Source organism: Talpa occidentalis, unplaced genomic scaffold, assembly GCF_014898055.3.
Source record: "Talpa occidentalis isolate TD23 unplaced genomic scaffold, MPIMG_talOcc4v2.1 talOcc4.17, whole genome shotgun sequence".
Classification (NCBI taxonomy): domain Eukaryota; kingdom Metazoa; phylum Chordata; class Mammalia; order Eulipotyphla; family Talpidae; genus Talpa; species Talpa occidentalis.
Window position 1 is genome coordinate 51,475,060 of NW_023601754.1, and position 27,653 is coordinate 51,502,712.

A 27,653-nucleotide genomic window follows, 5' to 3' on the forward strand; every position below is an offset into this window, starting at 1 on the left:
ACAGGCTCTCGTCGGGCATCCTCCCCCACGCGCCCGGGCAGTGCTGTGCCTGGCTGACCGCTCAGCTCTGCAGCCAGGTCTTGGGGCGCCCTCCTGGCAGCTAGGCCCTCCATGCGCCCATGTGCCAATGACCCCCGTGCAAGCAGTGAGCCCCTGCTCGCCACTCCTGCAGGGCCTCCCGGCCCACCCAGCCAGGCCCACAGTGGAGATGCACCTGAGGAAGGGCTCCCGGCACCTGAGCACCCCTTTCCAACCTGGAAAGGATGCCCCACACCCAGGGGCTTGGCCGCCCAGGGCGCCACCTGCACCTCAAAACACACGCCCATCATCAGAAACCAAGCAGGGCTGAAGGTTCCCACCCGCCCCACTAAGCAGCTACTGCTCCCCGCTCTTCCGGAACATTCCCTCAAGGGACCCAGCCTCTCCCAGACCACCCCAAGTGCCCTCCTGGAGCCCGTGGGGCAAGCCACCCCACCCCGCCCACTCTCAGGCAAGACCATCGCACCAGTACCTCTAGAGACCCCAGGGGGCTCCCTGGCGCTCTCCGGCCCAGGCCCGTCTCGGGCGCCTGGAGGCTGAGAAGCGCGGCCGCGGGCTGGGCTGCTGCAGGTGAGCCAGCAGCTGAGCCAGACAGGGCACCCTGTGCCCCGAGCAGACCAACTGCTGACAGCACTCAGGTCAGGGGAGGGCAGCCTCACTCCCACAGCGCCCTCTGGGTCCCTAGGCCTGGCTGGTCCTGATCCAAACCGTCCTCACGGCTCTGCGGGTCCCGGTGCCTCACCCGACAAGCAGCCAGCACGCCGGGGCCCCAGCCGAAGCCTGAGGGCAGCGCCCCTTGCCCTGGCACCTCCCAATACGGGCCCCCAAGCAGCTCTGCCCTCGCACCAGGACATGGAGCTGCTGGCCAGGGCATGAGGGGGAAGCCCAGAGCCTCTGGCCACGGTCAGCCAGGGAGCAGAAAAGCCCTCGGCCACCATGCTCCTCTGCAGCATCCGCAGGGGGTCCCTGCCGGCCCCAGGTTGGCCGTCACGCCCCTTAGCTGCCAGGACCCCTCATCCAGGAGCCCCATCCCCCAGGGTGAATCCCCCTGATGAGCCGCAAGGACCTGACACGGGGGTTCTGCTGCGCCCTGTGCCCCTTGGCAGCACTGGCCCCAAAGGCCCCCTTCCTGCTGGGTGGAGCGGGCACACAGGATGGCCTGTTGGCGCCGGGGGGCACGCGTGTGCTGGGGCCTGTGGGGCGTGCGTGCTGGGGCGAGCTTGGGGGCCTGAGGGCAGGGCGAGGGGCTGCCCGGACAGGGTCCCCTCTGCATTGACTGGCCGAGGCCTCCCGCCTAAGATGCCCGTGGAAGCTAAACGCTCAAGGCCTCTGAGAGAAGGGGCCCCGGGAGTCCCCCAACATGGGCCCAAGGTCTGGGACACTCCCCACCCCCCGTGGGCCTGAGAAGACCAGCGGCCCCTGCCCACCTGGGGCCCAGGCCCCCCACCCGAGTGGGAACCAGGCCCACTGCCCGCTGGGCTGGACAGCCCCCAAACCCAGAAGGGCCTCCCACCAGAGGGCAGGGCTAGCCCTCAGCGCCACCCCTGCCGGTCAGTTCTGGTCGGCGCGCACGCGGACCCGCGGCGGCACCGGCGCTGCACACACCACAGCCTCCCGGCCTGGCCGGCGCCATGACGAGGCCATCTAATAATTTACTGCGGCTCAGCCAGTGCCCGGCGGGCAGGGCGGGCAGGGGCAGGGTGGGCCACCGGTCAGTCCACGCCAGTCTGTGCAAAGCGTCCGCAGGGGGCGTGGTCGCCTCTGTCCTCTGGCCCCACTGGGCCCCGCCAGCCCTTCCCTCCTCTCTCCGTCCCGCCATCCAGGGCCAGGCGGGCAGCTGGGGGCCGGAGGCGGCAGCGTGGACGCGACGTGGATGCCATCAGGACAGCAGGCACTTGCAGCTGCCACAGCCCGGACCACCCTCATCCGGCGGGCTCAGCTTGCGCGCCTTGTGCTGGCGGATCTCCCGCACCAACGTGTAGAAGGCGTCCTCCACACCCTGCGGGGAAGGGGCAGCTCAGAGGGCCTGGGGCTGTGGGCAGGAGACGGGACCCCGCAGGCACAGGCCCGCCCCCCCACCCTGCACTGCCAACAGCCCCGGGCCCCCGTCAGGTGGTGTGGTGGGGCGGGAGGGCCCGGCTGGTGCCCCGCTGGACCACCTTGCGCCCAGTCCCCCTGCGCTGGTGCCCTTGTCCCCAAAGCACACTAAGGGGTCGGGGCTGGGCCGTGGGGCACTCTGGGGGCGGGGGGCTGGGGCCCCAGGGTCACCGCTCCGGCCTGGCTCAGGGCAGCTCTCTCCAGGGACCTCCACCTCCCCTGCGGCTGTGTCAGTCCAGACCCCGGCCCTGGCCTCCCTCGCTGCCCTGCCGTCCGGGAAGACTTACAGCGCGGGGGGCTGCTGGGTCATGGGGGTCCTGGAGGGTCCCAGGGGGTCCCGGAGCTGGAGCCAGAGCCAGAGCGGCTGCCCTGTGTCGAGGGAGGGGGTGATGAGCGCTGCTCCCTGGCCGGCAGGGGTCCCTGGCTGGCTGGGGGGGGTCTCACCTGGCGCGTCTTGGCCGAGGTCTCGACGTAGGGGATGCCGTAGCTGCGGGCCAGGTCCTGCGCCTGCTGGGCCTCCACGGTGCGCGCGGCCAGGTCGCTCTTGTTCCCCACCAGCACCATGGGCACGTCGTCCGCGTCCTTCACCCGCTTGATCTGCTCCCTGCGGGGAGGTGGTGTGAGCTGCGGTGCCATGGGGGTGCACGGGGAGCCCCGGCCGGCTCGCACCTGTACTGGTGGATGTCCTCGAAGGACTTGGTGTTGTTGATGGCAAACACGCAGAGGAAGCCCTCGCCCGTGCGCATGTACTGGTCCCGCATGGCGCTGTACTCCTCCTGGCCCGCCGTGTCCAGGATGTCCAACAGGCACGTCTCCCCGTCGATCACCACCTGCTTCCGGTACGAGTCCTGGGGGAGGACACGCTCAGGGGCCTGGCCCGCACCGGCGCCCACAGGAGCCGCCCTGGGGCCCTCCTCGCTGGGCGGTGGAGTCCACTCACCTCGATGGTAGGGTCGTATTCGTCCACGAAGTGGTTCTGGATGAGCTGGATGGTCAGGGCGCTCTTGCCCACGCCCCCGGCCCCCACCACCACCAGCTTATACTCCGTCATCGCGCCTCAAGGGCGGGGGCGCTGCAGGCACCACGGTGGTCTCGGGCCACCTGCAGGGAGGCCACGCTCAGCCACACCCAGACCCTGCGGCCGGCCGCCCCGGACTCTGGACCCCAACAACCAGGTCGCCGGGGTCCAGCTGCCCACCTGCGGGCCCCCGACCCGGGGCGGGGAGGGGCCCGCACCCCCGCCCCCTGCGCTTGGTGTCTGTGCCAGAGGCCAGCTGACCGCTGCGCTCTCCCAGCCACGCACCCAAATTAGAAGCTGCCGGGTCGGCAGAAACCCTGAGCCGGGGCCCGCGGGCTGAGGTTACCAGGGCCCCTCCCTGGGAGAACAGGTCTGGCGGCCGGGCCCCAGCAGCGTGCCCAGGCAGGCCAGTGCCAGCCGCGGGGCAGCCGGGCGACCCGCATGGCGCCTTCCCAGCGTTTCCCGGAGCCGCTGTCGCCTGCGCGGCTCAGGCCGGGGACAGGAGAAGCCCCGGCCTCCGGGGCGCCAGGAGGAGCCGGCAGGAGGGCGGGCCCCGGCCCGGAGCAAGGGGAGGCGACGCGCCCGCCGGGGCCAGGGTCGCGGCCAGCGGGGCGCAGGGCACGAGGACCCGAAGGAGGCGACGGCAGGTGGGGCGGGGAGGGCCGGGGCCGGGGCTCCCCGCGGGGCGATCCCCAAAGTGGGGTCGGCGGGGGCCCCGGGGGGCAGCGCGCGGCGCCGCCGGAGCCCAGGCTCTCCCGGGGCCGGCGCCCGCGCGCGGCGCGGTCTCGGGCGGCGGGGCCCACGCGGGGCCCGCGGAGGCCGGTCCCCCGAGGGCCGGGCCCGGCGCGACCCCGCCGCAGCGCCCCGCCCGGCGGGCCGGCGCGCTCACCTGCGCCCCCGCGCGCGCGCCCCGGGCGAGGACCGCTGGGCGCGGCGGCCCGGCCCGGCCCGGCCCGGCCCGACCCCGGCCCCGGCCGCACTCACCGCTCACTGGCGCGACTGCCCCCGGGGCCGGGGCCGGGGCCGGGGCCGGGGCCGGGGCCGGGAGCGGCGCGGGGACGGGGGCCGGGGCCGGGGCGCGCGGCTCGCCCCGCGCATGGGCTTGTCCGCGGCGGGTGCGGCTCGGCTGCCGGCGGCGGGGCGCGGGCGGCGGACACTCGGCCGGGCCCGCGCACGCCCCGCCCCGCGCCCGTCCGTCAGCCGGGCGTGGCCGGCCATTGGCCGCGGCCGCCCGCCCGGCCCGCTGCGGTTGGCCGACGGGCCCGCCGCTCAGGCGCCGCGCGGGCGGGGCTTCCGGGCGGGCGGGCGGGCGGGCGGGGCGCGGGGTCGGGCCGGAGCCCGGGTCGGCGGGGCCCGGGCGCGGGCGCGGGCTCGGGGGGCGGGGCGGGGCGGGGGGGCGCCGGCTCGGGGCTGGGCCGGGCGGGGCCCTGCGGACAGGGGGCGCGGGAGGCTGCGGGCCCCGCGTCCTCCGCTCCCGCCCTCGAGGCGCGGGCCGGGCGCCCCCTCCCCCCGCAGCCGCCGCTCCGCGGGGTCTCGGCGCGCGCGGGGACGACCGGACCCTGCGAGCCGGCTCGGCCTCGCGACCCCCCGGGGCGCTGCCCGCCCGCCGAGGCCCCGCCGCCCCCGCCGCGGAGGCGCCGCCCGGCCCGCGAGCTCGCGGCGACCCGCCCGCCGGCCCCGGGGACACGCGCGTCCGGGCGCCCCGGGCCGCGGCGTCTGCGCCGGCGGGGCCCGCGTAGGGCGGGGGCGCGAGGGCCGCTGCCCGCGGCCTCCGCCGGGCACCCGCCGCGCCGCACGCGGAGCCCCGCGCCCGGGGACGGCGCCCTGGGGAGCCTCGGGCGGGGCCCGACACCTGCCGTCCGCGCGGGCGCCCGGGTGGGGCCCCCGCCCCCCCACGGCCCCCGCGCCCCGCCCCCCCACGGCCCCCGCCCCGCCCCCCCACCCCCCACGCCCCCCACGCCCCGCCCCAGGCGCGCCCGCGGGGGCCGCTCGGGCTGACCCGCCCGGCCCGGCCCGGCCTCCGCTGTTGGGGGCGTGGCCCACCCCCCAGCCCGGCCCGGGGGTTCCGGGGTATTTGAATATTCAAATGAGACCCCGCCCCCGTTGCCATGGCGCCAGGCTGCCACCCCGGGCCGGAAGAGCCCCGCCGTCCGAGGAGCGCCCCAGGGCCGCGGAGGGCGCCGGGGCCCAGCCCAGCCCCGCGGCCGACGCCTCCGGTGAGAGCCCGGCGCGCCTTGGGGTCCGGCGCCTCCACACTTTGTGGCGCGGAGGGGGTGAAGCGGCACCCCACATATCAAATCGGCCCCCCCAGGACCCTGCCCACACCCCGGCCGCCCCGGGGGACCGTGGGTCACCGGCGTAGAGAGGCCCCAAGCCGGCTTGTGGGGGAGGCAGAGGCGGGGAACCCAGACCTCCTTGCTGGGGAGGTGGGTCCTCAGCGCCCCTCCCCTCTGGTGAAGAGGTGCGGGTATGGGGGCTCGCCCGAGGAGCCGGGCCAGGCCGGCGCCCCCCTCGCTGGCTTACAGGCGGGGCTGGGGGCCCACCCAGGGGCAGGGCCTGGTCCCAGCAGGGCCGCTGGCAGCGTGGGCAGGCGCGGCCAGTGCGTGAGGGCCAGGGCCAGCGTGAGGACGGGAGCCCCAGATCCAGCCCCGTCTGGCCCTCGGACCCCCTGGGCTCAGACCCCGGGGCCTAGTCATGGGCAGGCCCCGGCAGGAGGGTCTCCTTCCTGGCACCCGGCCCTTCTCCAGCTGCAGAAAGGCAGACTGCGGAGGGCTCCTCTGCAAAGATATCCCGGCCGAAACGGCATGAGGCGGAGCACTGGGCCTCCCTGAACGTTCCCGCCTCCCCTGACCCTTGGTGTCCAGGTCACTTTCCAGACGAGGCCACCGAGGCCCAGGAGCTGGGCAACTTGTCCAGGGCCCAGCACGTCTGCCAAAGCCCAGCTGAGCACTCTCCCGGCCCAGGTGGGGGGGTCTCTGGTGTGATGGGCAGGGGGAAACCCGGACGTCCACGGAGGCCAATGAGCAGGAGGCAGGCCAGCAAGCTGCAGCACATCCACAGTTGGAGGGCAATGTGAGCGGGCGTGGCCACGCAGACCACCGCCGGCGCAGCCCACCAGACCCCGGGGAGGCCCGCAGGCGGCCAGAGCTGCGGCAGAGGCTGTGAAGGTCAGTCTGCTGGGAAAGCAGGCCTGGAAGGGCGGGAGAGAGCAGCGGGGGGCGTAGGGCCGGGACCTGGCCGGAGGGAGCCGGCCCCTCCACCCTGGGGACACGGCGCCCAGGCCCTGATGGAGCAACACCAGCGAGCAGGTGTGGCTCTGCCCTCGCCATGGGGCCGGGCAGCTCGAGGGCCCCTTTGGAGGCGGGCGAGTCGAGAGGTGTAGGAATTTGAATGGTGACCGGGCACTTGCACTGGAGGGACCCAGGCAGGCACCCGCCTGGCCCTGTCTCCCTGTCAGGCCAGGCTCCCTGTCAGGACGGTCAAAGGGGACTGAGGGCCAGGCCCAGGCCGACAGCCCCTGCTGCCTCCATGCTGCTGGCCTGTGGGCCCTGTGGCCTTGGCCCAGCCTGTCCATGTGACCCTGGCCACACTGACCTGCCCAAGGTCCAACCCACAGTCTCTTGAAGGTGCCCCCAGGGCCACATGCCACCCCCCTGCCCGGATGTTTGACCCACGGTGGGAAGAGGCAGCTGCCGCCAGGTAAGGGGCTCCCAGCACAGGTGGGACCTGGTGCTGGGCTCGGGCTCAGGGCCCACCTGGTGGAGGACTTAAGGCCAGGACCTGAGGCAGCAGTGGCACTGGGCAGCTGGGCACACCGCCTCAGCCCCTGTCCCCTGCCCCTCCCCGCCCAGAGCAGACTTGGGGCCGCAGGTGGGGGGCTGGAATCAGCAGGTGCTGTGGACCCTGAGGGCCCCCACCTGGCTAGGGTGTGAACCCAGGCTGTGGGCAGGACTCCCCTCAAGCAGGCGAGGGCACCCCGGGCCAGGCCAGGAGCCTGCTCTGGGAGGCCCAGGCACTTGTTGGGTATCGGGAGGTGTCAAGGGCCGTAGGGCGTCTCAAGTGGGCCGGGTGAGCAGGAGACCACTCAGTGGCTCTGCCCTCTGCCTGGCCGCAGGGCGGAGGCGGATGGACCCAGGCCAGGACTGAGCCACGCGTCCCGGCCCAGCACGGCCCGTGTGCAGGTGCGAGAGCTGAGCTGGCGGGGGCTGCACAACCCCAGCCCGCAGAGCAAGGCCCCAGGGGGCCCGGGGCGCGGCCTTGGGGAGCAGCTGGTGGAGGACTACCTGTCGCCTGCACGGCTGGTGAGTGTTGGGCGCGGGCGGAGTGCCAGCCCTGTGCTCCGGGGCCGCGTGAGCCAGGAAGGAGGCTGTGCCTCCCAGCAGGGACGGGGGCAGGATGCCCCCGCCAAGGGCACAGCACTCAGTGCGAAGGGCGCTGGGGAGCGGAGATGTGGGCCAGAGGAAGGAACCAGGTATCTGGGCCGGCCAGGTGGGCTTGGGGCGCCCCGACCACCTCTGGGGCAAGAGACTTTCTCCTGAGTCTGGGGTGCGGGGTTGTGCTCGCCCTAAGGCCCAGCAGGTTCCCATATGTGCCCTATTGGGCAGCCCTGCGCCCCACACCCAAGCAGGGCCCCCCAGACCCCCCCCCTCGCTGGCCATTGTCAGCTGGAGGGCCGAGACCCCAGCAAGGGCAGGCAGAGAGGGCCGTGGCTCGCAGCCCAGCAACCGCCCTCTATGTGCCCCTCCTGCACTGTGGAAGGGATGGATCAGGTGCGAGCTCCGAGCTGACTGGTGCCGAATGGTCCAGTCAGCCAAGGATTGAAACGGTCCAATCACACCTGTGGGTGGGGCTCCCTGAGAGAGGACGTAAGGCAGCGGCAGGGGGCTGGGGGCTGTGCTGCCTCTGGAGGAAGGGGGGCCTTGCTGGTCTGGGGGGGCAGGAAAAGGAGCCCCAAGGCCAGTCCTGGTGTCTCAAAGAGCTGTTGTTGGTGTCACCCAACTTCTCACAGAGCTGCGCGCAGCCCCTGCGCGCACTGTGCTGTCTCTGACAGCACCTCAGGGGATCAGCAGTGACCGTCACTACTGGCCAGTGTGGTCCAGACTCCCGGTGACCGGTGTGACCATCCCTGAGGCCTCCTGGGGGAGGCGGCCGCCCATGCGGCCACAGTGAGCCCCGTCTCCCTGTCTGTCCCTGAGCCCGAGGCCTGAGCAGTTGCGCGCCAGGGAGACCCACAGACTGACCTTTCCCCCGTCGGGGCCTGTCCCTGGATGGGCTCTAGCCACAGGCCCCTGCCGTGGGTGTTGTGTTGTGTAGCCCTGGGCTTTGGCTTTTGGGCTTTGGCCTTTGGGGCCTTTGGGGTAACTTCTCTAGAGCCTCGGGCGGGTGGCCGGCTCCTGCGCCGTGTGCACCACCAGCCCCTTCCCACGCCCGCCCTGGTGGGGCCTCTGCGCCCTGCAGCCAGCGCCCGCTCTGCCCTGGTGCAGGGTGGAGGGTCACCTCAGGGCCCCGGTCCACCCGCAGCTCCTCACGGCACCCACACGTGCAGGACTGGAGGCAGGTCCTCAGCAGGGCTCCGCGCCCTCACATGCCAGGTCTGGATTCACAGCGGGCGAGGTGCCCTGGGAGCTCTGCGGGGTGGGGGGGTCTGCGTCCGGCCTCCTGGGGCCACAGTGACACCAGCATCCAGTGGGGAGCGTCTGCCCGGCCCTTGTCTGGGGACACGCCCCACAGGCCCGTTATTTTTAGGCCACCATGTGACGCCACCGCCCACTGGAAGCTGGGGTGACTGGCTTCCTGGCGGCCTCGCTGCAGCCCCGCAGCCCCTGTGCGGACCAGGCCACCCACTTCTCCCCGAGGCTCTGGCCGGGGCTGTCTCCGCCAAGCCATTCCCGGGCTTTCCTGAGACAAAGGGAGGCGAGAGGACCCTCTGGCTCTGAAGCCCGGAGCCTCCAGCGCTCCTTACCGTCCTGCCCTGAGCATCCTCTGGGGCAGATCCCTGGCACCAGCTTGGGGCGCTGCCCGAGGTCACGAGGTCATCCTTGCCCTCGACACCGTCCAGGTTTCTGTCGGGGTCTTATGAATGCTCCAAGGCCGCGACACTGGTCCCCCTCTTTCCGCCCCTGCAGCCCTCTCCCTAACCCCAGACTCAGGTCCTTCAGGGCCCTTGTCATGGCTGCCATCCGGCCAGCGTGGAGACCCTACTTGCTGCGTGCGAAGCAGCCCCAGACACAGAGGCTTGTGGTGTGAACGTCCTGTTGTGCATGGCGGCTCCAGGCCACTTTGGCCTGTCCCAGGGCCCCTGGCAGCCCTCAGCCCTCGGCAGGGTCCAGCCCTCGGCAAGGGCCCATCAGCCTCCACTCATGTCCTTGCCATCACCTGCCGAAGCCCCCATGGCCATCAGAGGCAGCTCGGGGCCAATGCCACACCCCGCCTACTCCGGGCTGTCCCGTTGTTTCTGCAGCAGGCCCTGGCCCAGGTGAGTGACCTCCGGCAAGTGACTGTGCTGGAGCTGCGCGTGGACACCCGCGAGCACAGCCTGGGGAGCTTCGGTGAGAGCTCGACCCCCGCCCCGGGCGCCTGCACCCTAGGCCAGGCTGCTCTGAGGCCACAGGCACCCAGGCCCCGCCCACTCGTATGCCCTGCACCCTACAGGCCTTCCCTGTGCCCACCAGCCTGCCCTGCAGCCCCTAAGCCCTCCCTGTACCCCTTCCCCAGGATCCTTGGGTTACACAGGGATGTGAGCTGGAGGGTCCCCATGGCCTGGCACCCCATGCTGTGTGCTGAGGGACGGCGTGGTCTGGGGGTGCAGCAGCTCCCGGGCAGCCCTGTGCCCCGCCCTCCCTGTGCGCCTGCGTCCCAGCCGAGGCCTGGAGCCGGGGCAAGGCCGGCGACTAAAGGGCCGCCACCCAGTCTCCTTCCTGTGCCCCACAGGGGTGCACTTGCCCAAGCTCAGCCAGCTGAAGCTGAACGGCAGCCGCCTGGGCTCAGTGAGGTGAGCACCCTCCAGGGGCGGGGCTCAAGGAAGGGTCAGCATCTGTGGCTGGAGCCCCTGAGGCACTGGCCACGCCCGGCCCACTGACCTGGGGTGGGGCCCATCCCGGGCAGTGGAGTCTCCCTGTGCCGGGGTCCCTCTGGGTGGGTTGACCCAGGGCCAGGGGCGCTCCTGGGCTTCCCTCCTGGAGAGCCTCCCGCACTTGCAGCTCCCCCTGGGCCGCCCACCAGCCTGCCTGGCCCCAGCAGCTCCTGCCCCCCACCCCACCCCCATCGGTCAGAGCCACCTGCTGAGGGAGACATGTGTCACCCAGAGCCTGTGGTCTGGTCACGTCGGTCGTGTGGCTAACAAGGTCCCCAAGGACCACACTGGGGTCGCTGAACAGCAGCCACTGACCTTCGGCAAAGGGTCACCATCCAGCGAGGGTCTCCATGGCCCGCAGGGCCCTGTGACGCCCTCAAAGCCAAGTTCACATCCAAGGACAGCCGAACGGGGCTGGTGCCGCCGCCAGAGAGAACGGATCAGAAAAGACGTTTGGTTTATTTCTGGCGTTTGAACAAAACGGTTTTTATGAAGTGCTGCTGGCCTCGTGCAGCCAGGGCCAGGGGCCGGTAGGGAGATGAGCCAAACTTCTGGAAACTTCCCCAGACGTCGCCCTAAGCGGGGCTCTCAACACCACGCCCTGTTATTTCTGGATGAGGCGATGCCATGACATTTGTTAGCGCAACCTCGCGGCAAACGTCTGCCTGGTTTCCGCGTTTACCTGCTCCGGTTGCACGCAGCTGCTTCACGTCCCTGACGGTCCCTTAGCCGGACGGACTGCAGGTGTCCGGCAACCCACTCACCTGTCGGGCAGGGGCCTAAGGGCAGCCGCGGGGCGGGCAGCTCACCTGGTTCAGGGAGCTCTGAAGGCTTTCGTGGAAGGCAGGCGCTCCCCCGACGAGCGGCTGGGCCCGCTGCCCCCCGCGCGGCCGCCGCAGGGACACAACCCTCCCGTGGAGTCGGTGAGCCAGAGCTCTGGGACAGGAGCAAAGACAACCGGGCCCGGAGGACGTCAAAGGCCCGCGGGACGCAGCAGGGGGAGGCGCTCGTTGTCAAATCTCCACTTGCGACAGGAGATGGTTCCCAGGAAATAGGACCGGGCCCCGCCGCGTGGAAAGGCGCCTGCTCTCCGGGGACGCCGGTGAAAACGCGTGGAACTGGCCTCCCTGGCCCTGTCGGGCTCAGGCCTGACAGCAGGCGCCTGCGGACCCCAGGCTGGAGCCCGTCTGCTGAGGGCTTGTGGGGGCGGCCGCCAGGCCAGGGGGTCCCCCTCAAAGTTCTGCCTGTTGCTCAGAAGCTGAGGCCGGCGCCTGCCCTGGCCGCAGCTCACAGCAGCCACCTCCATGGCTCTGCGCCCCTTTCCTGAGGGCGAGCATGCGGGCCCCCGCAGACACCCAGCGGCCGTGTGGAAACTATCAAGACAACGAGGCGCTCTCCGCCTCACCTTGGCCACGGGCCCTTCTCGTCTCCCTGAGGCTCACTACAGGTTCCCTTGTGCTTGGCTCCGCAAGGCTCCCCCACTCCGAGCAGGCGACCCCATTTGCTTTCCGGTCTCACTGTTTACTTTCAAATCACCTCTGATGACGGCACAAGCCTGGGACCAGCTTTATTTTCTGCCACATATACTGAGTAGGCTTTTTCCCCAAGGTGGGCCTCCCCTGGTGATGCGGCGCCACCCCCGGGTGCTAGGCCCACATGCGCCCCGCCCCGCCCGCCCCTGGCGCCTGGCTGTGCCAGCCAGTATGGCCGACCTTAGCCCGGTGCTCTGTGGACCCCACTTCCAAATAAGTTTGGGTCTACGTTAGAAGGTCACTCCATGAATCTGGGGGTGGCTCACACCCCATGACAGGGAATGTGTCCCTCTGCAAGGACAGGCGGGGCAGGTCCCCACCCACACCCCAGTCTCCTTGCCAGCCAGAGGCAGCAAGAGGGCGGCCTCCCTAGCTGCTGCCCCGCATGGGGAAGGATACCCACCTCCCCCCGAAGCCAGGGCCCCTGAATCTGGAGTGGAATTAATCCCACCGCTTACCTGGGGTTCACGGCGGCCAGTGAGGTGCTGGTTGTGCCGTGCCTCCTGGCTGGCTAGGGCAAGGTGCTGGACCACCGCCGACGTGGAATGGTTTCTTAAGTCCATGGAAACGCCTGATCTTTATAAACAGGCCCGTAGCGCCTGGGAACGTCTTTATCCCGTACTCACCGAATTGCACCCTCCAACACCTGCGGGTGGCGGTGCTGTGGCCAGCGGGCGTGCCCTCCGGCGGGTGGCCGTCCGTCTGTCAAGGGGCTTGCCTCCTTGACCCCTGGCCACCGACGGCCTCCCTCGCACTGCAGGGCTGCATGGCCCAAGAGCGGCCCACACCGCGCCGCTCTGGAACTAGGGTTTGGCTCCATCGAATGGTTCGTTTCCACCACTCAACTTTGAGGCTTCCTGCAGAACTGACTGTGGAAGCGGGAGATGTCTGTTCCGTGATGGCGACTCAGAAGCTATTTTTAGCACTGACCTGGAGGTGGGGGGGCGCCTGGGGCAGGGGAGGCGGTGGGGGGGCGCCTGGGGCCTTTGTGTCTCCGGGCTCTTGGCTCCTGGCTGGCTCGCCAACTGACACCAGGAAGCAAGGGTCGCTAACGCTGGCCAAGGACGTGCCCAACTAGTCCAGCCGTCACCAGCTGAGTTCTTCACCCGTGTGCACAACTGCAAGACCACGCAGGCTCAGAGAACAATAATGGGATTTATTTTACAGCCAGGGAAAAAAGTCGCTGAGGCCAAAAAGGGCTGTTTACCTCTCCCGAAGCTGTGCCCCGTTTTTAAAGTCCTAAACCCAGATGCTCCCAAGATGGTGTCTCTGCCACGGAGGCCCGGAGCACGCGGCAGCCGGACCACGGGCCGGGATCCAGCTTGCGAGACAGCAGGAGCTGCAAGAGGAGAGGCTCCTGGAGCCCCCGAGACGCCCCCGCGCAGCACCAGGCAACCGACACTGCGACCAGCAGCTGCAGCGGCCGAGCCACCCGGCCCGCGTGCGCTCACGGCTCGGCGAGGCCCGCCCTGGGCCCCGCCGGCCCCTCCGGCCGCGGCAGCAGCGGGGCTGGGAGCGGCTTCTGTCTCTCGGCCGGCAAAGCCTCCGGACGTTCCCTCTGAGGTGGGCAGCTGGCGCCTCTCCACGGCCTTCAGAGCCCGCCCCGGCCCGCCGGGAGGCCCGAGCGGTGGGGGCGGGGCTGGCGGACCCCGGAATCGCCGAAGATCTGAAAATGCTGAACCCCGGGAGTGCTTCTGGCGGCCCTTGGATCTCTTCTCAGAGTCGCCCCCCACCATGTGCACGTTTCCCCCGGGCCCCCGTCCTCACCAGCACCCCTCGGGGTCGCATAGCCTCGCCCAGGCTGTCGGGGGCTGCCGCGGCTGGGACGCCGCCTCCGCCACGTGCTGTCACCCCGTCGCCTCCCCGGTCTCGGCCAGTCTCGCCCCAGGACCGCTCTGGACACAGTCCGCCCTGGACTCCGGCGCCCGGCAGCTCCGCGTCCCGCTAGTTCCTCCCCTGCCGAGCGAGCCTCTCCTCGCCGCCCCCCGCCCCGCCCAGGCCCCACAGAGCTGGGGGCGCCCTTTGGGGCTCTGATTCAAAGTATTTGTCACTCCCTGGTGTCCAGTCTCCTGTGGCACCAGGGTGCCCTGTTTCTGGATGGGGAGGGGGTCACCCGGAAGACACATGGGGTCCTGGTCTCCCCACAGTGGGGCGCGGGTGTCCTGGCCAAGGTGGGAAGATGTGGCAGGGGAATGACAGGCGGGAGAGGCCGAAGGGTGCCCGGGACAGCCTGGGGGCGGGGGGCCGGCAGAGTGGAACGCGGGGGGCAGGCAGAGGGACTCGAGTCTCTCCTCGTAGCAGCGCCGCGGGAGCAAGGAGACTGGCGAGGGGCAGCCTCCTCAGACTTCTCCCCAGAAACACCCGAGGCCAGGGGACGGGCGAGGACACCCCGCAGGGGGAGGGCAGCGCGACACGGCACCAGCTGCCAGGAGCGGAGGCCCGAGCCCCTCCTGAGGGATGCGCCCATGGGGGGCCTGGGTGTCCCCACGTGGGGCCCACGGCGGGGGGGTGGCGCGCAGCTGAGACATAGGACGAGAGTCCGTGGAGACGCGGGAGGGGGCTTGGACCCGCGTGGACAGGGAGCTGGAGATGAGGGACGAGGGGTTCACCATGCGGGGGGAGGGGGCGCAACCTCAGGGTACAGGAGACGCCCCCGCAGCAACCGCCCGAGGAGGAACCCACGCAGCTGGGGGGGCAGCCAGGCCCGCAGGATCCGGCTCGGGGCCACCACGGTGGGGCCCCCCAAACCAGCCACCTCACCCCACGGGGACGGCGTTGCTGCTCGGTGGCGGGGGGGCCAGAGAGGCGGGAGGCGGAGGGCCTGGTCTGAAAGCGGGGCTGGGGAGGCTGGGACTTGGGGAAGCCTGCAGACAGACCAGCGGGAGTAGGGGGAGCGCCCCGGGCCGCCCCGCTGGGGTCCCCGGCTCACCTCTACCGCAGCGTCTGGCTGGGCCTCCAGCACAGGGCAGGTCCCGCGGCCAGGCCCTGGGGAGCCTGGGGAGGGCGGGGCTCCCGCCTGTGCCCCAGACCAGGTGGGCGCAGCAAGGGGGGAAGGCCAGGAACTGCAGTGCCAGAGCCCCCCTCACAGCACCCTCCCCCGACTGCCTCCACGGCCCGGCCTGCGCCCCACTCAAGAGGCACTGACCACCCTGCCCCACCCTCCGCAGAGACCTGGGCACCTCCCTGGGCCACCTGCGGGTGCTGTGGCTGGCCCGCTGCGGCCTGGCCGACCTGGACGGTGTCGGCTCCTTCCCGGCGCTGAGGGTGAGTGCGGGGGGGCGGGCTGGGGCGGGGCGCCGGGCACGGCTGACCCCGCGCTGTGCAGGAGCTGTACGCCTCCTTCAACGACGTCTCGGACCTGAGCCCGCTGTGCCTGCTGGACCAGCTGGAGGTGCTGGACCTGGAGGGCAACGGCGTGGAGGACCTGGGGCAGGTGCGCTACCTGCAGCTCTGCCCGCGGCTGGCCACGCTCACCCTCCAGGGCAACCTGGTGTGCCTGCGGCCCGGCCCCGTCCCCCACCACGAGGTACTGCGCCCACGCGCCCGCAGGACCCTGGTCCTGAGCCCACTGGGGTGGCCCGCAGGCTGGCGGTGGAGTCCCCGGGTCCCGCCTCCCCGCCATGGGGCGCCCACCTGGCCTGTGGCCGCGGGAAGCTGCAGTGCGTCCAGGGGCCAGCCCGGGACCCCCAGGCCTGTCCCCACCCCCACGCAGGTGCCACCCGGGAGTCTCCACAGACAGGAGCACACTCGCGTGCACACACCCACGCTCATGCACACACCTGCCCGGGCCCGCCCGTCCCTGGCTCGGAGGTCACCCCGCAGGCCTGTGCTGAGCCCCCCCCGCCTGCCTGGGGGGACCCTGGCGGGGAGCCCGAGAAGTGAGGTCATGGGTGGGCGCAGTCTCTGGCGTCCAGGCGCGTCCCCGCGCGGCTGGCCTGAAGGGCCCTGGGCCAGGCCCCACGCCCGTCCCCGCAGGTGACCCCCGACTACAACTACCGGGCCGAGGTCAGGCGCCTCATCCCCCAGCTGCGGGTCCTGGACGACGTGCCGGTCTCACACACGGGCCCGCCCGCCTCCCCAAAGCTGGACCAGGACTGGCTCACGGTGACGGAGGCCATCAAGGGGGGCGGTGTCCTGGAAGGCCGGCTTCCCCAGCCAGGTACGGCAGCACCCGCCAGGCCCGCGGCCCTGGCCCACCGAGCCCCGATCGCGCTGACCCCACCCCAGGCCCTGCTCGCTGCCCAGGGCCGGCGCCGTGGGAGACGGGTGCTGGGGGAAGGGCCTGAGCCCGTGGACGTGACCGGGTGGGCTCTGGGCTGGCCCCAGACCGGCAGTCTCTGGTGACGGGTTCTGACCTGGGGCAGGTCGTCCCCGTGAAGCCCCCGTCCGGAGCCATGACCCTGAGCCGCCCCTGCCCGAGCCCCGGCCCCCGGCCCCCAGGCCCTGGCCCTTCTCCCTTCTGGCCCCCGGAGGGCCCCTGCCCGAAGGCCTGCTGCCCACGGATGCGGCCCCAGAGGATGACACCAGCGCGCTCACCCACGGTAACCGGCCCCCTTGGCAGGAGGAGGGGCCTGCAGCCCCTCGGGCCAGCCAGACCCTGGCACACCCTCTTCTGCAGGCGCCAGCAGAGTCCTCTGCGGGAACCCCACCAAGGGCCTGTGGGAGCGCAGGCGCCGGGGCCAGGTATGCCTTCCAGCAGGGGGGCCAGGACCCCGCACGGGGCCCCAGTTCCAGCCAGCGTGCTGGCTCTGCTCCCACAGCAGGCCCGGGGCGGCTCTCCCTCCCCCGCCCCAGGGAGAGGCCTCCATCCCCCGGGCTGCTGCCCACCCCGCTCCTCCAGCCGCGGCCCCCAAGCCAACCCACTCCCTCACAGGCGCAGGCACCTCTGGGGCAGCCCCCACACCGGCCCAAGGACCCGGCCACCGGAGCCGCCACCCCAGCACCTGACCCTGCGGACGGCTGCGGCCTCCTGTCCACGGCGGGGCTTCGGGCCTGGCGGGAAGCTCACCTGTGGTGGGTGCTCCCCCCAGCACCGTGTGCGCGAGTGTGCGCGTGTACGTGCGCCCGCCCTGCTGCCCGGGAGGGGTGCCAGGCGCCACCTTGCCGGCCGACTGGTCGCTGGCCAGAGTGGTCGCTGGTGTGGCTGGAGGACCCCGTGGCCCTGCCAGCGTCACACTTTTCCCAGGCGGGCTCTGGGGGGGGCCGATCTGCAACCTGCCCCCACACGCCCCTGCCCTGTAGGTGCCTGGGGTCCCAGCAGGAAAGGGCCACCGTCCCCCCGGGCCCTCGGAGGAGCCTTGAAGAGCAAGAGGCCCGGGCTGGGCCCAGGAACACCCCTGGCCACCCAGCTCCGGCCCCAGGTACTGACTGCACCAGCCCAGCCGCTGGGAGCCCCCAGCCCGCAGGCCATGTGGCCGCGGGGCTGCACAGAGAGCACTCCAGAGCGCAGGCCGAGGGGTCCCCTGGGGCTGTGGGCAGCAAGGGGCCAGGAGATGGACCAGCCCCTGGGGGGTCCTCAGGGGAGCAGGAACCGAGGCCAGGGCAGGAGGGTCAGGGCCCTTGGACTCAGGGACACCGGCTTGAGAGGCCAGGGCTGATGAGCAGGTGGGGGCTCCCCGGAGGAGGCTGGGGGGCACTGTCAGCGGGTTCCACCTGTGCTCTCTGGCGGGACTTGGGCTGGGGCGGCTGGGGGTGCTGAGGCCGGGGAGCCCGGGGGAGCCAGCAGCCAGCCAGGAGGGAGAGCCGGGCAGAGTGTGCGGGCCGGGGGGCCATAAGAGGACCCAGGCTGCCCCAGGCCCTTGGCCTCGGCCTCCCAGAGCTGGGTTTGGCCCAGTGGCCGCAGCGCCCGGGGAGAGGCGGGTCCTCGGGGAGGGGGCGCAGCGCGGCCGTGGTGGACCCCAGCCCTGCCTGGGGGCTCCTGGAGGCCGTCGTGGGGCCCTTGCAGGCTCTTCCCTTGTTTTCCAGAGCTGCCCAGGACCCCGGGGCGCACCCTGAGCCCCTGCCCGCCCAGGCTCCCGCGGCCGCCTGGTGCCGGCAGCGGCTCCGCGGGGGCCACAGAGCTGCCGCTCCGGGGCCGCCGGCTCAGAGCCTTGGGCAGCCGGGGGGTCCCGAAGCCAGCAGCGGCCTCCGGCGCCTGCCGCAGCTGAACCGCTCACGCCGGCCCGGCCCCGCCCGTGCGGACCCCCCACGGCCGCGCGCCCCGGGGTGGGCCCCGGTGTCGGAGCCCAGAGCCGCGAGGCGGACCCCGCGGAGGCCAGGCCGCCCCCCCAGCGCCCGTGCCGGCGGCCTCCCGGGGCGGGCGCCCTGCGGGGAGGGGGGCCTGCAAGGGTGGGTGACCCCGGCGCGCCCCCCCCCCCCCGCCCCGGCCCCGGCCCCGGCCCAATAAACGGCTCAGCTCGCTCCGCAGCCGCCTCGGCTCGCCGCGCCGCCGCCACCACCACACGCCGGCCGGCCGGGCGCAGCGCTGTATTGCGGGGCGCAGCGCTGTGTTGCGGGGCGCCCGCGCCCTACGCGGGCCCGCAGCGGCCCCGCACCCGCCCGCACATGTCCGTGGCGAAGGGCGGGCGGCTGAGGACGCCGGGCCGGCTCTCGGCGGTGCTCCGCGGGGCCCGCGCCCCGCCGCCCACGCTGCTGCGGCCCGCGCCGCCGAGGCCCGCGCTGCTGCCGCCCACCTGCGGGGGCGCGCGCTTAGGAAGGGGCGGGGCCAAGGGCGGGGGCGGGGCGGGGGCAGGAGGGGGCGGGACGCGCGCTTAGGGCGGGGCGGGGCCAAAGGCGGGGGGCGGGGCGCGCTTAGGGAGGGGCGGGGCCAAGGTCGGGGCGAGTTCAGGGAGGGGGCGGGCAGCGGGGCGGGGCCGGGACCGCGGGGCGGGGCCAGGGGGCGGGGCGCGCTTAGGGAGGGGCGGGGTCGGGTCGGTGGGCGGGTCCGTGGGCGTGGGCAGGAGGGGGCGGGGCGTGGGCGGTGGGCCGGGGCCGGGGCCGGGGCCGGGGCCGGGGCCGGGGCGGGGCGGGGCGGGGCGGGGCGGGGCGGGGGCGCGGGGGCCGCTGCCGGCCCCTCGGCCGCGGTCGCTCACCCGGGTCCTGCGCTCCTTCCCGGCCCCGCCGTCCTCGAGGCCCGGCCCGGCCTCTGCGTGGGACAAGACTGCGTGCGGCCGCGCCGCCCCTCCCCGCCCGCCGCCCCCCCTGCCGCCCCCCCTGCCCCCTCCCCCCCCCCCCCCCGGGCTCACCGGCCACGCGCGGCAGTTGCTCGGGCGTGCGCGCCTCGGCGCCTTTGGGCCGCGCGGCCTCCCGCGGGCGGCGGGGCTTGCAGGCGCCCAGGCGCGGCAGGAGGACCCGCGTCCTGGAGGGCGAGGGGTGTCCTGAGGTCGGGGCGCCCGCGGGAGGGAGCGGCCCTGGGGGGCCAGCCCGGGGTGGGGGTCTGCAGGGGGCCCCGGGGTGGGCCCGGCGCGGGCAGGGCCCGGGAGGTGGGTGGTGCCTCTGGCGGGACCCGGGGTGGCCCTTGCAGGGTCTCCTGGCCCGGGGAGGAAGGCGAGCTCGAGGGACCCGCGGCCCGCACCCCCGTGTCCGCCGCAGCGCCCGGCCTTTGGGCGGGGGTCCAGGCTGGCGGGGCTGGCGGGGCTGCGCGCCCGCGAGGGGGCCGGGCGGGGCCTCCAGGACCGGGAAGCGGTCGATGGACAAGTCCGTGTTGTCTGCGAAGATCCTGGAGGCTGCGGTCACGCAGTGCGGGGCCCGGTGCTCGCTGAGGACCTGCGGGCCGAGCAGCGCTGTCACGGCCCCCAGGCCTGCAGGGGCCCCTCCCCCCTCGCTCACCTCGCCCTTGGGGCTCAGGAGGAGGGTCACGCAGCCGGGGCCGCTGTGGAAGTGCACGGGCTCCCGGCCCAGTGAGGGGAGCAGCTGCTTCTTGGGGCTGGCGGTGCCCTCGCCCCACACCTGGCGACATCGTGGGCGGTGGGTCAGGGCAGTGGGCAGGCACAGGGGGAGGGTCAGGGGGTGGGGGCACCGCGGGACCCACCGTGATGATGTGCCTGGGCGCCAGCTGTGTGCGGGGAGGGAAGCGGTAGCTGCACACCGGGGCGGCGCCCACGCGCTGCTGGAGCACCAGGCCGCCCAGGTCAGCCGTCTCCTCCAGCGACTGGTTGAGGATGCGGACAAACCTCTCCTGGCGGCTCACAGCCATGATCCTCAGGCAGGAGGCGGCCTGACTGGGGCTGGCAGAGGGCGCCGGGCACTGTGCAGCGCCGCCAGCCCCTCAGCCCGGGCAGGATGCTCCACCTCACCCCTCCTCTGTCCCCACGTCGGGCCAGTCAGCCCCTCACCTTGGCTGGTGCTCTGCGTCCTGGGGTTCGAGGCTTGGAGCTGAGACTGTCTTGCCCAGCAGGTCCGAGTGGGTTTTCTGGAGCCCCAGAGAGAGGCCTGTCCAGGAAGGGGACCCCGTGTGGAGCATCCACTCAGGACGTCTCCCAAGAGGCCCGCCTGCAGTCCAGGAAGATGAGCGGGCAAGGAGGATGGCTGCGTCCTGCGAGCCACGGGTTGGCGGGGCAGCTCGAAGACCTCCCAGCCCTGGGGGTGTCCTGGAGCCCTTTGGAAGCCCCTCGGCCCTTCAGGGCTGGCGGGGAGGGGCCAGAGAGACCGCCCACGCCACCTTTGGGCTGTGCCTGCGCCTCCTTGGCCTCGGTTGCCTCATGGCCCGGCCAGTGCCTCGGGCCCTTCTGAGCAGGATGGTGGGCATCCTGCTGGTTGCTGCTGGAGTCAGAGTCGGCGCTGCCCGAGCTGCTGCCGCCCACGAAGGGCAGGGAGCACCACTCGACACTCTTGAGACGCCGCTCCTTGTGCTTGTGCGGTGTCCAGCTCTGGTCCTCCTCGGGGGCGGCCGGTGGGAGCTCACCTGGCGGCGGCAGCCTGAGAGACATGGGCCTGAGAGACCTGGGGCCACCATCTGCTGGTGGTCCGTGGGCTTCGACTCCAGGCCCCACCCTGCCCTACATGTCCTCCTCACAGGCCTGGGGCCCAGCTTGAGCAGGGACAGAGGAGGCCCGGAGGGGACCCCCAGACCCAGCCTGGACAATAGGTCAGAGAACTGACTCTGGGGGGGTTAAGGGAGTTTCCCAGGGGGACATTGGGGGTGGCTCTTGACTTGCACCCCAGCCCTCAGTGCCCAGGCAAGCCCTCTTCTCCCTGGCCCTGGGGAGTTACTTGTGCTCCAAGTTGGACTCGATGTTGCTGAAGAGGTTGGGGTACCGGTGAGCAATGCTGTTCCAGTCCACGTCCTCCAGCCGGAAGTGCTGCTGGGGAAGCCACGGGCAGGTGAGCCCCCCCTGCTGCTGCAGGCCAGCCCCCATAAAGGCGCCGACGGGCAGGGGGCTGCTCACCTCCCCAGCAGTGGGGACCTGGTCATTGTCAGAGAGCTCAGTGGGGTCCATCAGGGTCTCTGCAGTCACCACCTACAGGAGGGGACCAGAGGCAGGGCCTCGCGAAGAGCATCTGCCCCCAGGAGTCTCCCCGTTGGCCTCTCTGGCACTAGGTCCTGCAGAGCTGGAGACCACCAGGTGGGCCCGGGGCCCAGTCAGGCACCCAGGTGAGGGACAGCCAGGCTGGGGAGGCGCACCTCCACGCTGCCAGTGGAGGAACGCAGCATGCAGCCCAGCCAGGAGGCGCGGGCCAGCTGCAGGAGGCAGGACTTCTGGAAGACATGGAGCTGGGCCTCCAGCTGCTGCAGGGTGCTGAGCGCGTGCTGCAGCTGCTGCTCCAGGTGCGCCTTCACCTGCTCGGGGGCACAGGTAGGGAGGCCAGCTCCAGATCCACCCGGTCCAGACCTGCCTGGCCCACACCGTCTCATCCGCTCCGCCCGTCTGGCCCACGCTGCGTCACCTGTTCTGCCCGCTCCTTCTCCTCCTTCAGCTCCACAGTCAGCTTCTGGACCTGGTTCTGCAGCAGCTTTTCCTGGCCCAGCCCGCTCCTGGGGGGACGGGCTCAGGGCCCATCTCAGCATCAGGCTGCAGCCGGGCCCCTTCCGCTGCCATGAGGGGCAGCTGTGGTGCGGTGCCCTGGACTGCATCCCGGGCCGGGCAGCTGACCCAGCATTAACATTCTTAGGGGCAGGGTGGGGCGGGGCAGGGAAGGTGCAAGCGGGGGGAAGGCCAGGGCTGGGGTCTGCACTGAGGCGGGCTGGCCCCTCGCCTGACCCACAGCTGAACACGCAAGCAGACCAGGCTGCGCGCGGGGGCCCCGAGGCTGACCTCTCCGGCGGAAGCCCCAGCACCTCCTGCAGGATGTGGCAGTGCCGGGCCTCCTGGCGGTTCCAGATGGCCCACCGCAGCGCCTGGACCTCCAGGTCACGCTGCCCCCACAGCAGCCGCAGGGTGCTGGGGTCCAGGCCCTCGGGTGCCAACCTGCAATGCCAGCTGCTTGGTCAGGCCCTGCTGTCGGCTGGCCTGGCCAGGGGCTGGTCGCCCACCTCCTCACTACCGATTGATGTAGCTGGACTTGGCGTCCTGCGGGCAGGTGGGTGAGGGCAGGTCTGCAGGTGTGCCAGCTGCAGGCTCCATGTGGCTGCCGCCCGGCTCTTCAATCACCGTGGAGGAGAAATCCTCCTCCTTGACTGCTCCAGCCTCCTGGTACGACTCGGGGGCCATCCCTCAAGTTCTCGGAGGAGCTGAGAGGGTGGGGGCTGCTGTGCTGCACTCCATGCCTGGGAACCCGCGTGGGGCTTCCCCACATGCACATGCGTGGAGCCTCGCAAACATGCCTGGTGCAGGGGGCTGCTCAGGAGGGGAGACTGCGTCCCACAGGACACCGTGGCACCGCACTGCTGTCCACACCTGTTTCTGACTAGGCCAGAGCAGCAGGCCAACCCATGTCCCCTGGGGTCACTCCTCCCCTGGTGGCTCCTATCTGTCACCCTTGCCCTCCGGGACCTCAGCCTCGAGCAAGGGTCCCCAGAGTACTGGGTCTGCCCCCAAGGCCAGAGTCCTCCAGACACAGAGGCCCAGCCCCTGGCACTCACGTGTGGTCTGAGGGCCAAGAGGACCCAGGGAGAGAAAGGCTCCATAGGGTCGCCATGGACACCAGCGCCAGAGGGGAGGGGCTCTTTGTTACCAGGACTCTCCCAGGAGACCCGGGGGGGGGGGGGGGGAGGGGGGGGCTCCTGATCCAACCCCCAGCTGCGGAGTCCCGGCTGCTGCTGGGGGGGGCGGCAGGGCAGCCTGCAGGGTGTCCGGGTCACCCACTCAGCCCCAGACCCCGCAGGAAGTTCCACGGTGATTCCCAAGCCTGACCTGGGCTCTGGGGTACTGGGGACGCCCTGCCTGCGAGCAAGCCCTGCGGCTGACCCGGGCCCGGCCGCAGGCTCCGGCTGAGCGCTGCCCCGCAGGGCCTCTCCAGCGGCCTCCTCGCCCTCCCAGCGCCGGCCTTCCGCGCCCCACTCCGCGCCGCGGGCCCACCGGCCTGTCACCCGACGGCGGGAGACGCGCCGGGCCGGCGGCCGGGCAGGGCAGGTTCCGAGCGCGGCGCGCACCGCCGGGCGGCAGAAGGGCGGCAGCGCGGCCCCAGGGCGGGCGCCTCCGACGGGCCCCCCGACCCCGCCGGCGCCCGCCGGGCCCGCGCCGCGCCCACGGCAGCCCTGCCCGCGCGTGCCCCCGAGGGCGCGGGTGCTCGGCCGAGGGCGGCGCGGGGGGCCCGCCGGCGCCCCTCCCCGGGCCGGGGCCGCGTGCCGCGGGGGCCTCGGGGGACGCCGCGGGGCGCGAGGCCGCCGCCCGCCCCGACGCGCCGCCCGCGCCCGCGCCCGCAGACGCGCTTCCGCGTAGCGCCGGGCCCGCGGCCCCGCCCGCCCACACCTGGGCGCCGCCGGGGGCGGGGCCGGGCGGGAGGGCGGCCAATGGGGCGCGGGCGGGGCGCCGCGGCGGCGGCCAATGGGCGCGGGCGGGGGGCGGGCGGGGCGCGCCGGCCGCCAATCGGGGCGGGGCGGGGCGGGGCGCGCCGGCCGCAGGCCAATGGGGTCGGGGCCGGGGCGCCGGCGGCGGCAGGTTGCGGCGACGCCGGCCGCGGGGAGCGGGTCGCCGCCGGTGCCCGAGCCCCGAGCGCCCGGGTGCGCCGCGCCGGGCCCCCGGTCCCCGAGCGCCGGGCGCGGCCCCGGCCGGCCAGGCCGCGACGCCGACGGAGGGACGCGAGCCGCACCTGCCGCCGCCCGCGGCCGAGCGGGAACGGGGCCCGCCGGGGCCGGGGGCCGACGTCCGGCGGCCGGCCGGGCCCCGCACACCGCCCGCGGGGGCGCGCGGGGGGCGGGTGGGCCAGCGGCGTCCGGGAGCCGGCGGCCGCCCGCGGAGGGGCGGCGCCCTCTGCGCCAGGTGACCGGAGAGGCAGGAAGCTCCGGGGCTGGTTAATGATTCCCGGGTTCCGGGAGCGGGCGCGCCGGGGAGGCGGAGGGGGCCTCGAGTGCCCCGGGGCCGGGCCGGTCGGGGGACCCGGGCTTGACCGCCGTCACCCCAGGAACGCGCGCCCCGCCGGCGGGGCGGCGAGCAGGACTGCGGCCGAGGCTGGCGGCCCGGAGCCAGTTCCGGGCGGGGGCGGGCGGCGGCCCGGGGCAGGCCTGACCCTGGCCTTCACCCCCGCGGGACAGGGATGCTCCCGGGGCTGGCGGCCATGGAGCTAAAGGTGTGGGTGGACGGCATCCAGCGCGTGGTCTGCGGGGTCTCGGAGCAGACCACCTGCCAGGAAGTGGTCATTGCCCTAGCCCAAGCCATCGGTGAGTCCTTCAGGGGCAGGCCCGCCGCCGCGGAGGGGCCCGTCCACCCCCAGGGAGGGTGGGGGTGGCTGCTGACCCGCTTGCCCTCCCCCAATTCCTCAGGCTAGGTGGGCAGCGGGTCAGGCGGCTAGAGACTGACCCCTGCCCCCACCCCAGGTCAGACAGGCCGCTTTGTGCTGGTGCAGCGTCTCAGGGAGAAGGAGCGGCAGCTGCTGCCCCAGGAGTGTCCAGTGGGCGCCCAGGCCACCTGTGGGCAGTTTGCCAGTGATGTCCAGTTTGTCCTGAGGAGGACAGGGCCCAGCCTAGCCGGGCGGCCCTCCTCCGACAGCTGCCCACCCCCTGAGCGTTGCCCAGTCCGCGCCAGCCTCCCTCCGAAGCCTCGACCAGCGCTGGGCCGTGAACCTCGCAAAACACTGACCTTCAGCCTGGGGGGCCCCAGGCTGGCCCCCAGCCTGGCGCCCCCTGAGCCTGTGGCCCCCGGAGCACCCACACCAGGCGGCTGCACAGACCTGCAGGGTCTGGAGCGGAGGGTGCAGAGCAACGCGGCCGAGCTGGGCCAGGAGGCCTTCTGGGAGCAGGAGTTGCGGCGGGAGCAGGCGCGGGAGCGGGAGGGGCAGGCGCGCCTGCAGGCTCTGAGCGCGGCCACCGCCGAGCACGCCGCCCGGCTGCAGGCCCTGGACGCCCAGGCCCGCGCCCTGGAGGCCGCGCTCCATCTGGCCACAGAGGCCCCTGGGCCTCCCTCACCCGCGACATCAGCCACAGAGCGGCTGAGGCAGGACCTGGCGGCCCAGGAGCGCCAGAGCGAGGAGGTGCAGGGCAGCCTGGCCTTGGTGAGCCGCGCACTGGAGGCAGCGGAGCGCGCCCTGCAGGTGAGCCCCGGTTTCTCCCAGCTTGGGGGTCGGGTTGGGCCAGGAAGAGCCGGAGGTGTGGGAGCCCCGTGGCTGTGCCCTTGAGGGTCCCACCCGCCCCAGGCCCAGGCCCAGGAGCTTGAGGAGCTGAACCGGGAGCTCCGCCAGTGCAACCTGCAGCAGTTCATCCAGCAGGCGGGGGCTGCCCTGCCCCCACCACGGCCGAACAGGGCCACCCCAGGCACACAGGTCAGCGACGTTATGGGGGGGCGGGGGGCCCAGCCAGCCGCAAACTGAATCTTCTGAATCTGCTTCCACCACAGGAGCTTCTGCCTCCAGCCAGGGAAGAATCCCTCTCAGAAGCCCCAAGTCCTGCCCTCACGCCCACTCTGAGCCCGGAGGGTACGTCTGCCCACTCCCACCCCCACCCCCCGCTTTGGGTGGGATGAGGTCCTGCTGTGGCCCGCTTAGCCTCCTCAGCTGTGTCTTCCCCACAGTGGCCCCCATGAAGCAGGACACCTGGAGGTAGCAGCACCCGCCTAATGTAGCTGTCCACTGCAGCCCGGCCTGGATGGCGGGAGAGTCGCGGCCAAGCGGGAAGCCTGTCCTGGGGCTGAGGTGCCACCCCTGAGCCCGGGGTTTCAGCCTTGGGGACGGGGAGGTTCCCCAGGACTTGCCGAGCCTGTGCAGCCCCCGAGAAGCATGGCCAGCTTGGAACAGGCCAGGCCCGCAGGACACAGCGCGCTGCTGGGCACGGGAGACGGGGCACGTGCCCGCACAGCGGCCCCTCGCCTGACACTGAAACCTCAATAAACTGGCCAGCAGGACTCGCGTGTGTCCTGAGGCTGCCCTGGACAGGGTCTGCAGGGCCAGAGCTCCTGAGTTGCCAGGGTGGCCACAGCCAGGGCTCCTGGGAAGGGGTTCTGGGGGCCAGTGACTCAGGCTCCCAGGGCTGCAGGTTTCTGGGGTTCTCTGCAGCCAAACTGGGGGTGTTGGCCTGGGGGCCCAAGCAGCTCTGACCTGCTTCTCACCAACAGCAGGAGCTGCTGCCCCTGGGGTGGCTCCTGGACGTGGAGCCTCCAGGAGGCCTAGACCCGCCTGGCAAGTTCACTGTGAGAGAGCCGCCGCGGGGGCGGCCCGCATGCCGGGTCACTCTCGGAGGGTGTGGCCGCCATGCTCCCCACATCCCCTCTCCGCTCTCTGGCTGAAATGGGGCAGGGTGGTTTCCAGTCAGTTTGGGCCTCGGTGTGGCCTCAGGCACCCTGGCCACACTGGGGTCCGCGCTCGGAGCAGTCTTTGGGACTCTGGGATGCCCTAGGTTGTGGCCGTCTTGGTGCCGACTTTGAGGGTGGGCAGCTTTGGGGTGGCATCCAGCCACCGGTGGTTTCCTTGCTTTCCTCGGAGCAGGCAGGAAGCGGCCTGAGATTCGAGGACAGAGCCGCCCCAGGGGCAGTGGGGTGAGCAGGACTGGGCGCTTCAGGTGGGGAGAGGAGGGGCTGGCTGCCCACCCCCACCCCTCAGCGCCTGCTTCTGGGAGCCCGAGGGCCACAGCTGGCAGGCACAGGCTGGGGGCTGCGCCAGGTGGGAGGCTGGGAGCTCGGGCTGTCCCCTGGGCGGTGACCTCCCTAGCTGGGGAGGGTGGAGCCTCACCACGGGTCATCTCCCAAGCTAAGCATGCAGACCAGCAGGCAAGGCCAGCGCATCAGGCTGCCCCACCACCTGGGGTCATCTGCTCCCCCTGACCAGTTCCCCATCCCCAGCGGACGCCTGCGTGTGCTGGTAGCTCCCAGGCAGCTCCCAGGCCCGTGTCCCTCCTGAAACCGGCAGAGGGATTCGGGCTCAGTTGGCCTCGGGCCCTGAAGAAGCTAAAGAAGAACAGCTTCTCCAGCCGAAGGGACCCGCGGCGCCACCCCCCACCCCCGAGGATCAGGACCTGCGTGTGATTGTTCCAGGCAGACAACCCCCCCCACCCCGAAAAGTAGCCAGCGGTGCTGCGGTCACTTTGCAAATCCTTGAGTGGCTGAAGGGTTACTTTTGAGTTCTAAGCTGTACTTTAAGTCAGCAACAGAAGCCGTGAGGAGGGCGCAGACCAGAAGGTCCCACTCCGCAGGCCAGGCCGTGCTGGGGGGCCTGTTCCTGTCCCTGGGCCGCCGCTGCCTGCCAGCAGTGACCTGGCCACCTGGTTCAGACCCGAACCTGCTGGGCCACAGGAATAGCTCTGCTGCGGCAGCCCAGACACCGGTCCAGGCTCATGGTCGCCAGGGAGCCTGCCTGTACCGCAGGCTGCAGACCACCCCTGGCCCAGCGGCCT

The 27,653-nt window shown here is 72.5% G+C and overlaps 4 protein-coding genes across 7 annotated transcripts; 2 read left to right on the top strand and 2 right to left on the bottom strand.

Annotated features, from left to right (window-relative positions):
* Positions 1-1,652: 1,652 nt before the first annotated feature.
* Positions 1,653-4,170, bottom strand: HRAS (HRas proto-oncogene, GTPase). Of its 3 annotated transcripts, XM_037517320.2 has the most exons (6): positions 4,139-4,170; positions 3,077-3,237; positions 2,806-2,984; positions 2,581-2,740; positions 2,424-2,505; positions 1,998-2,038 (listed from the first exon to the last, which is right to left on the bottom strand). In XM_037517320.2, the coding sequence occupies exons 2-5, from the start codon at positions 3,185-3,187 to the stop codon at positions 2,443-2,445; spliced, it is 513 nt and encodes a 170-aa protein (XP_037373217.1). In that variant the 5' UTR covers positions 3,188-3,237; positions 4,139-4,170; the 3' UTR covers positions 1,998-2,038; positions 2,424-2,442. The 3 variants fall into 3 exon arrangements, with proteins under 3 accessions (XP_037373215.1, XP_037373216.1, XP_037373217.1); XM_037517318.2 differs by lacking the exon at positions 2,424-2,505 and having other exon boundaries at positions 1,653-2,038; XM_037517319.2 differs by lacking the exons at positions 2,424-2,505; positions 4,139-4,170 and adding an exon at positions 3,440-3,479 and having other exon boundaries at positions 1,653-2,038.
* Positions 4,171-5,312: 1,142 nt separating this feature from the next.
* On the top strand, positions 5,313-17,456 carry LRRC56 (leucine rich repeat containing 56). Its single transcript, XM_037515652.2, has 13 exons — positions 5,313-5,370; positions 6,019-6,321; positions 6,771-6,853; positions 7,269-7,455; positions 9,615-9,702; positions 10,085-10,145; positions 14,926-15,022; positions 15,084-15,284; positions 15,734-15,917; positions 16,123-16,299; positions 16,377-16,441; positions 16,632-16,771; positions 17,000-17,456. Exons 3-13 carry the CDS (start codon positions 6,816-6,818, stop codon positions 17,454-17,456), a joined length of 1,695 nt encoding a protein of 564 aa, XP_037371549.1. The 5' UTR covers positions 5,313-5,370; positions 6,019-6,321; positions 6,771-6,815.
* An 808-nt stretch (positions 17,457-18,264) lies between these two features.
* On the bottom strand, positions 18,265-22,867 carry LMNTD2 (lamin tail domain containing 2). The gene is made up of 15 exons (XM_037515654.2): positions 22,758-22,867; positions 22,220-22,406; positions 21,991-22,143; positions 21,623-21,710; positions 21,360-21,515; positions 21,124-21,195; positions 20,948-21,039; positions 20,397-20,653; positions 20,071-20,167; positions 19,767-19,962; positions 19,565-19,684; positions 19,311-19,501; positions 18,982-19,094; positions 18,829-18,881; positions 18,265-18,429 (listed from the first exon to the last, which is right to left on the bottom strand). The coding sequence occupies exons 2-15, from the start codon at positions 22,384-22,386 to the stop codon at positions 18,265-18,267; spliced, it is 1,920 nt and encodes a 639-aa protein (XP_037371551.1). The 5' UTR covers positions 22,387-22,406; positions 22,758-22,867.
* An 88-nt stretch (positions 22,868-22,955) lies between these two features.
* On the top strand, positions 22,956-26,450 carry RASSF7 (Ras association domain family member 7). Of its 2 annotated transcripts, none has more exons than XM_037517321.2 (6): positions 22,956-23,010; positions 24,369-24,494; positions 24,651-25,363; positions 25,466-25,591; positions 25,666-25,744; positions 25,840-26,450. In XM_037517321.2, the coding sequence occupies exons 2-6, from the start codon at positions 24,371-24,373 to the stop codon at positions 25,869-25,871; spliced, it is 1,074 nt and encodes a 357-aa protein (XP_037373218.1). In that variant the 5' UTR covers positions 22,956-23,010; positions 24,369-24,370; the 3' UTR covers positions 25,872-26,450. The 2 variants fall into 2 exon arrangements, with proteins under 2 accessions (XP_037373218.1, XP_037373219.1); XM_037517322.2 differs by lacking the exon at positions 22,956-23,010 and adding an exon at positions 24,080-24,096.
* Positions 26,451-27,653: the final 1,203 nt, after the last annotated feature.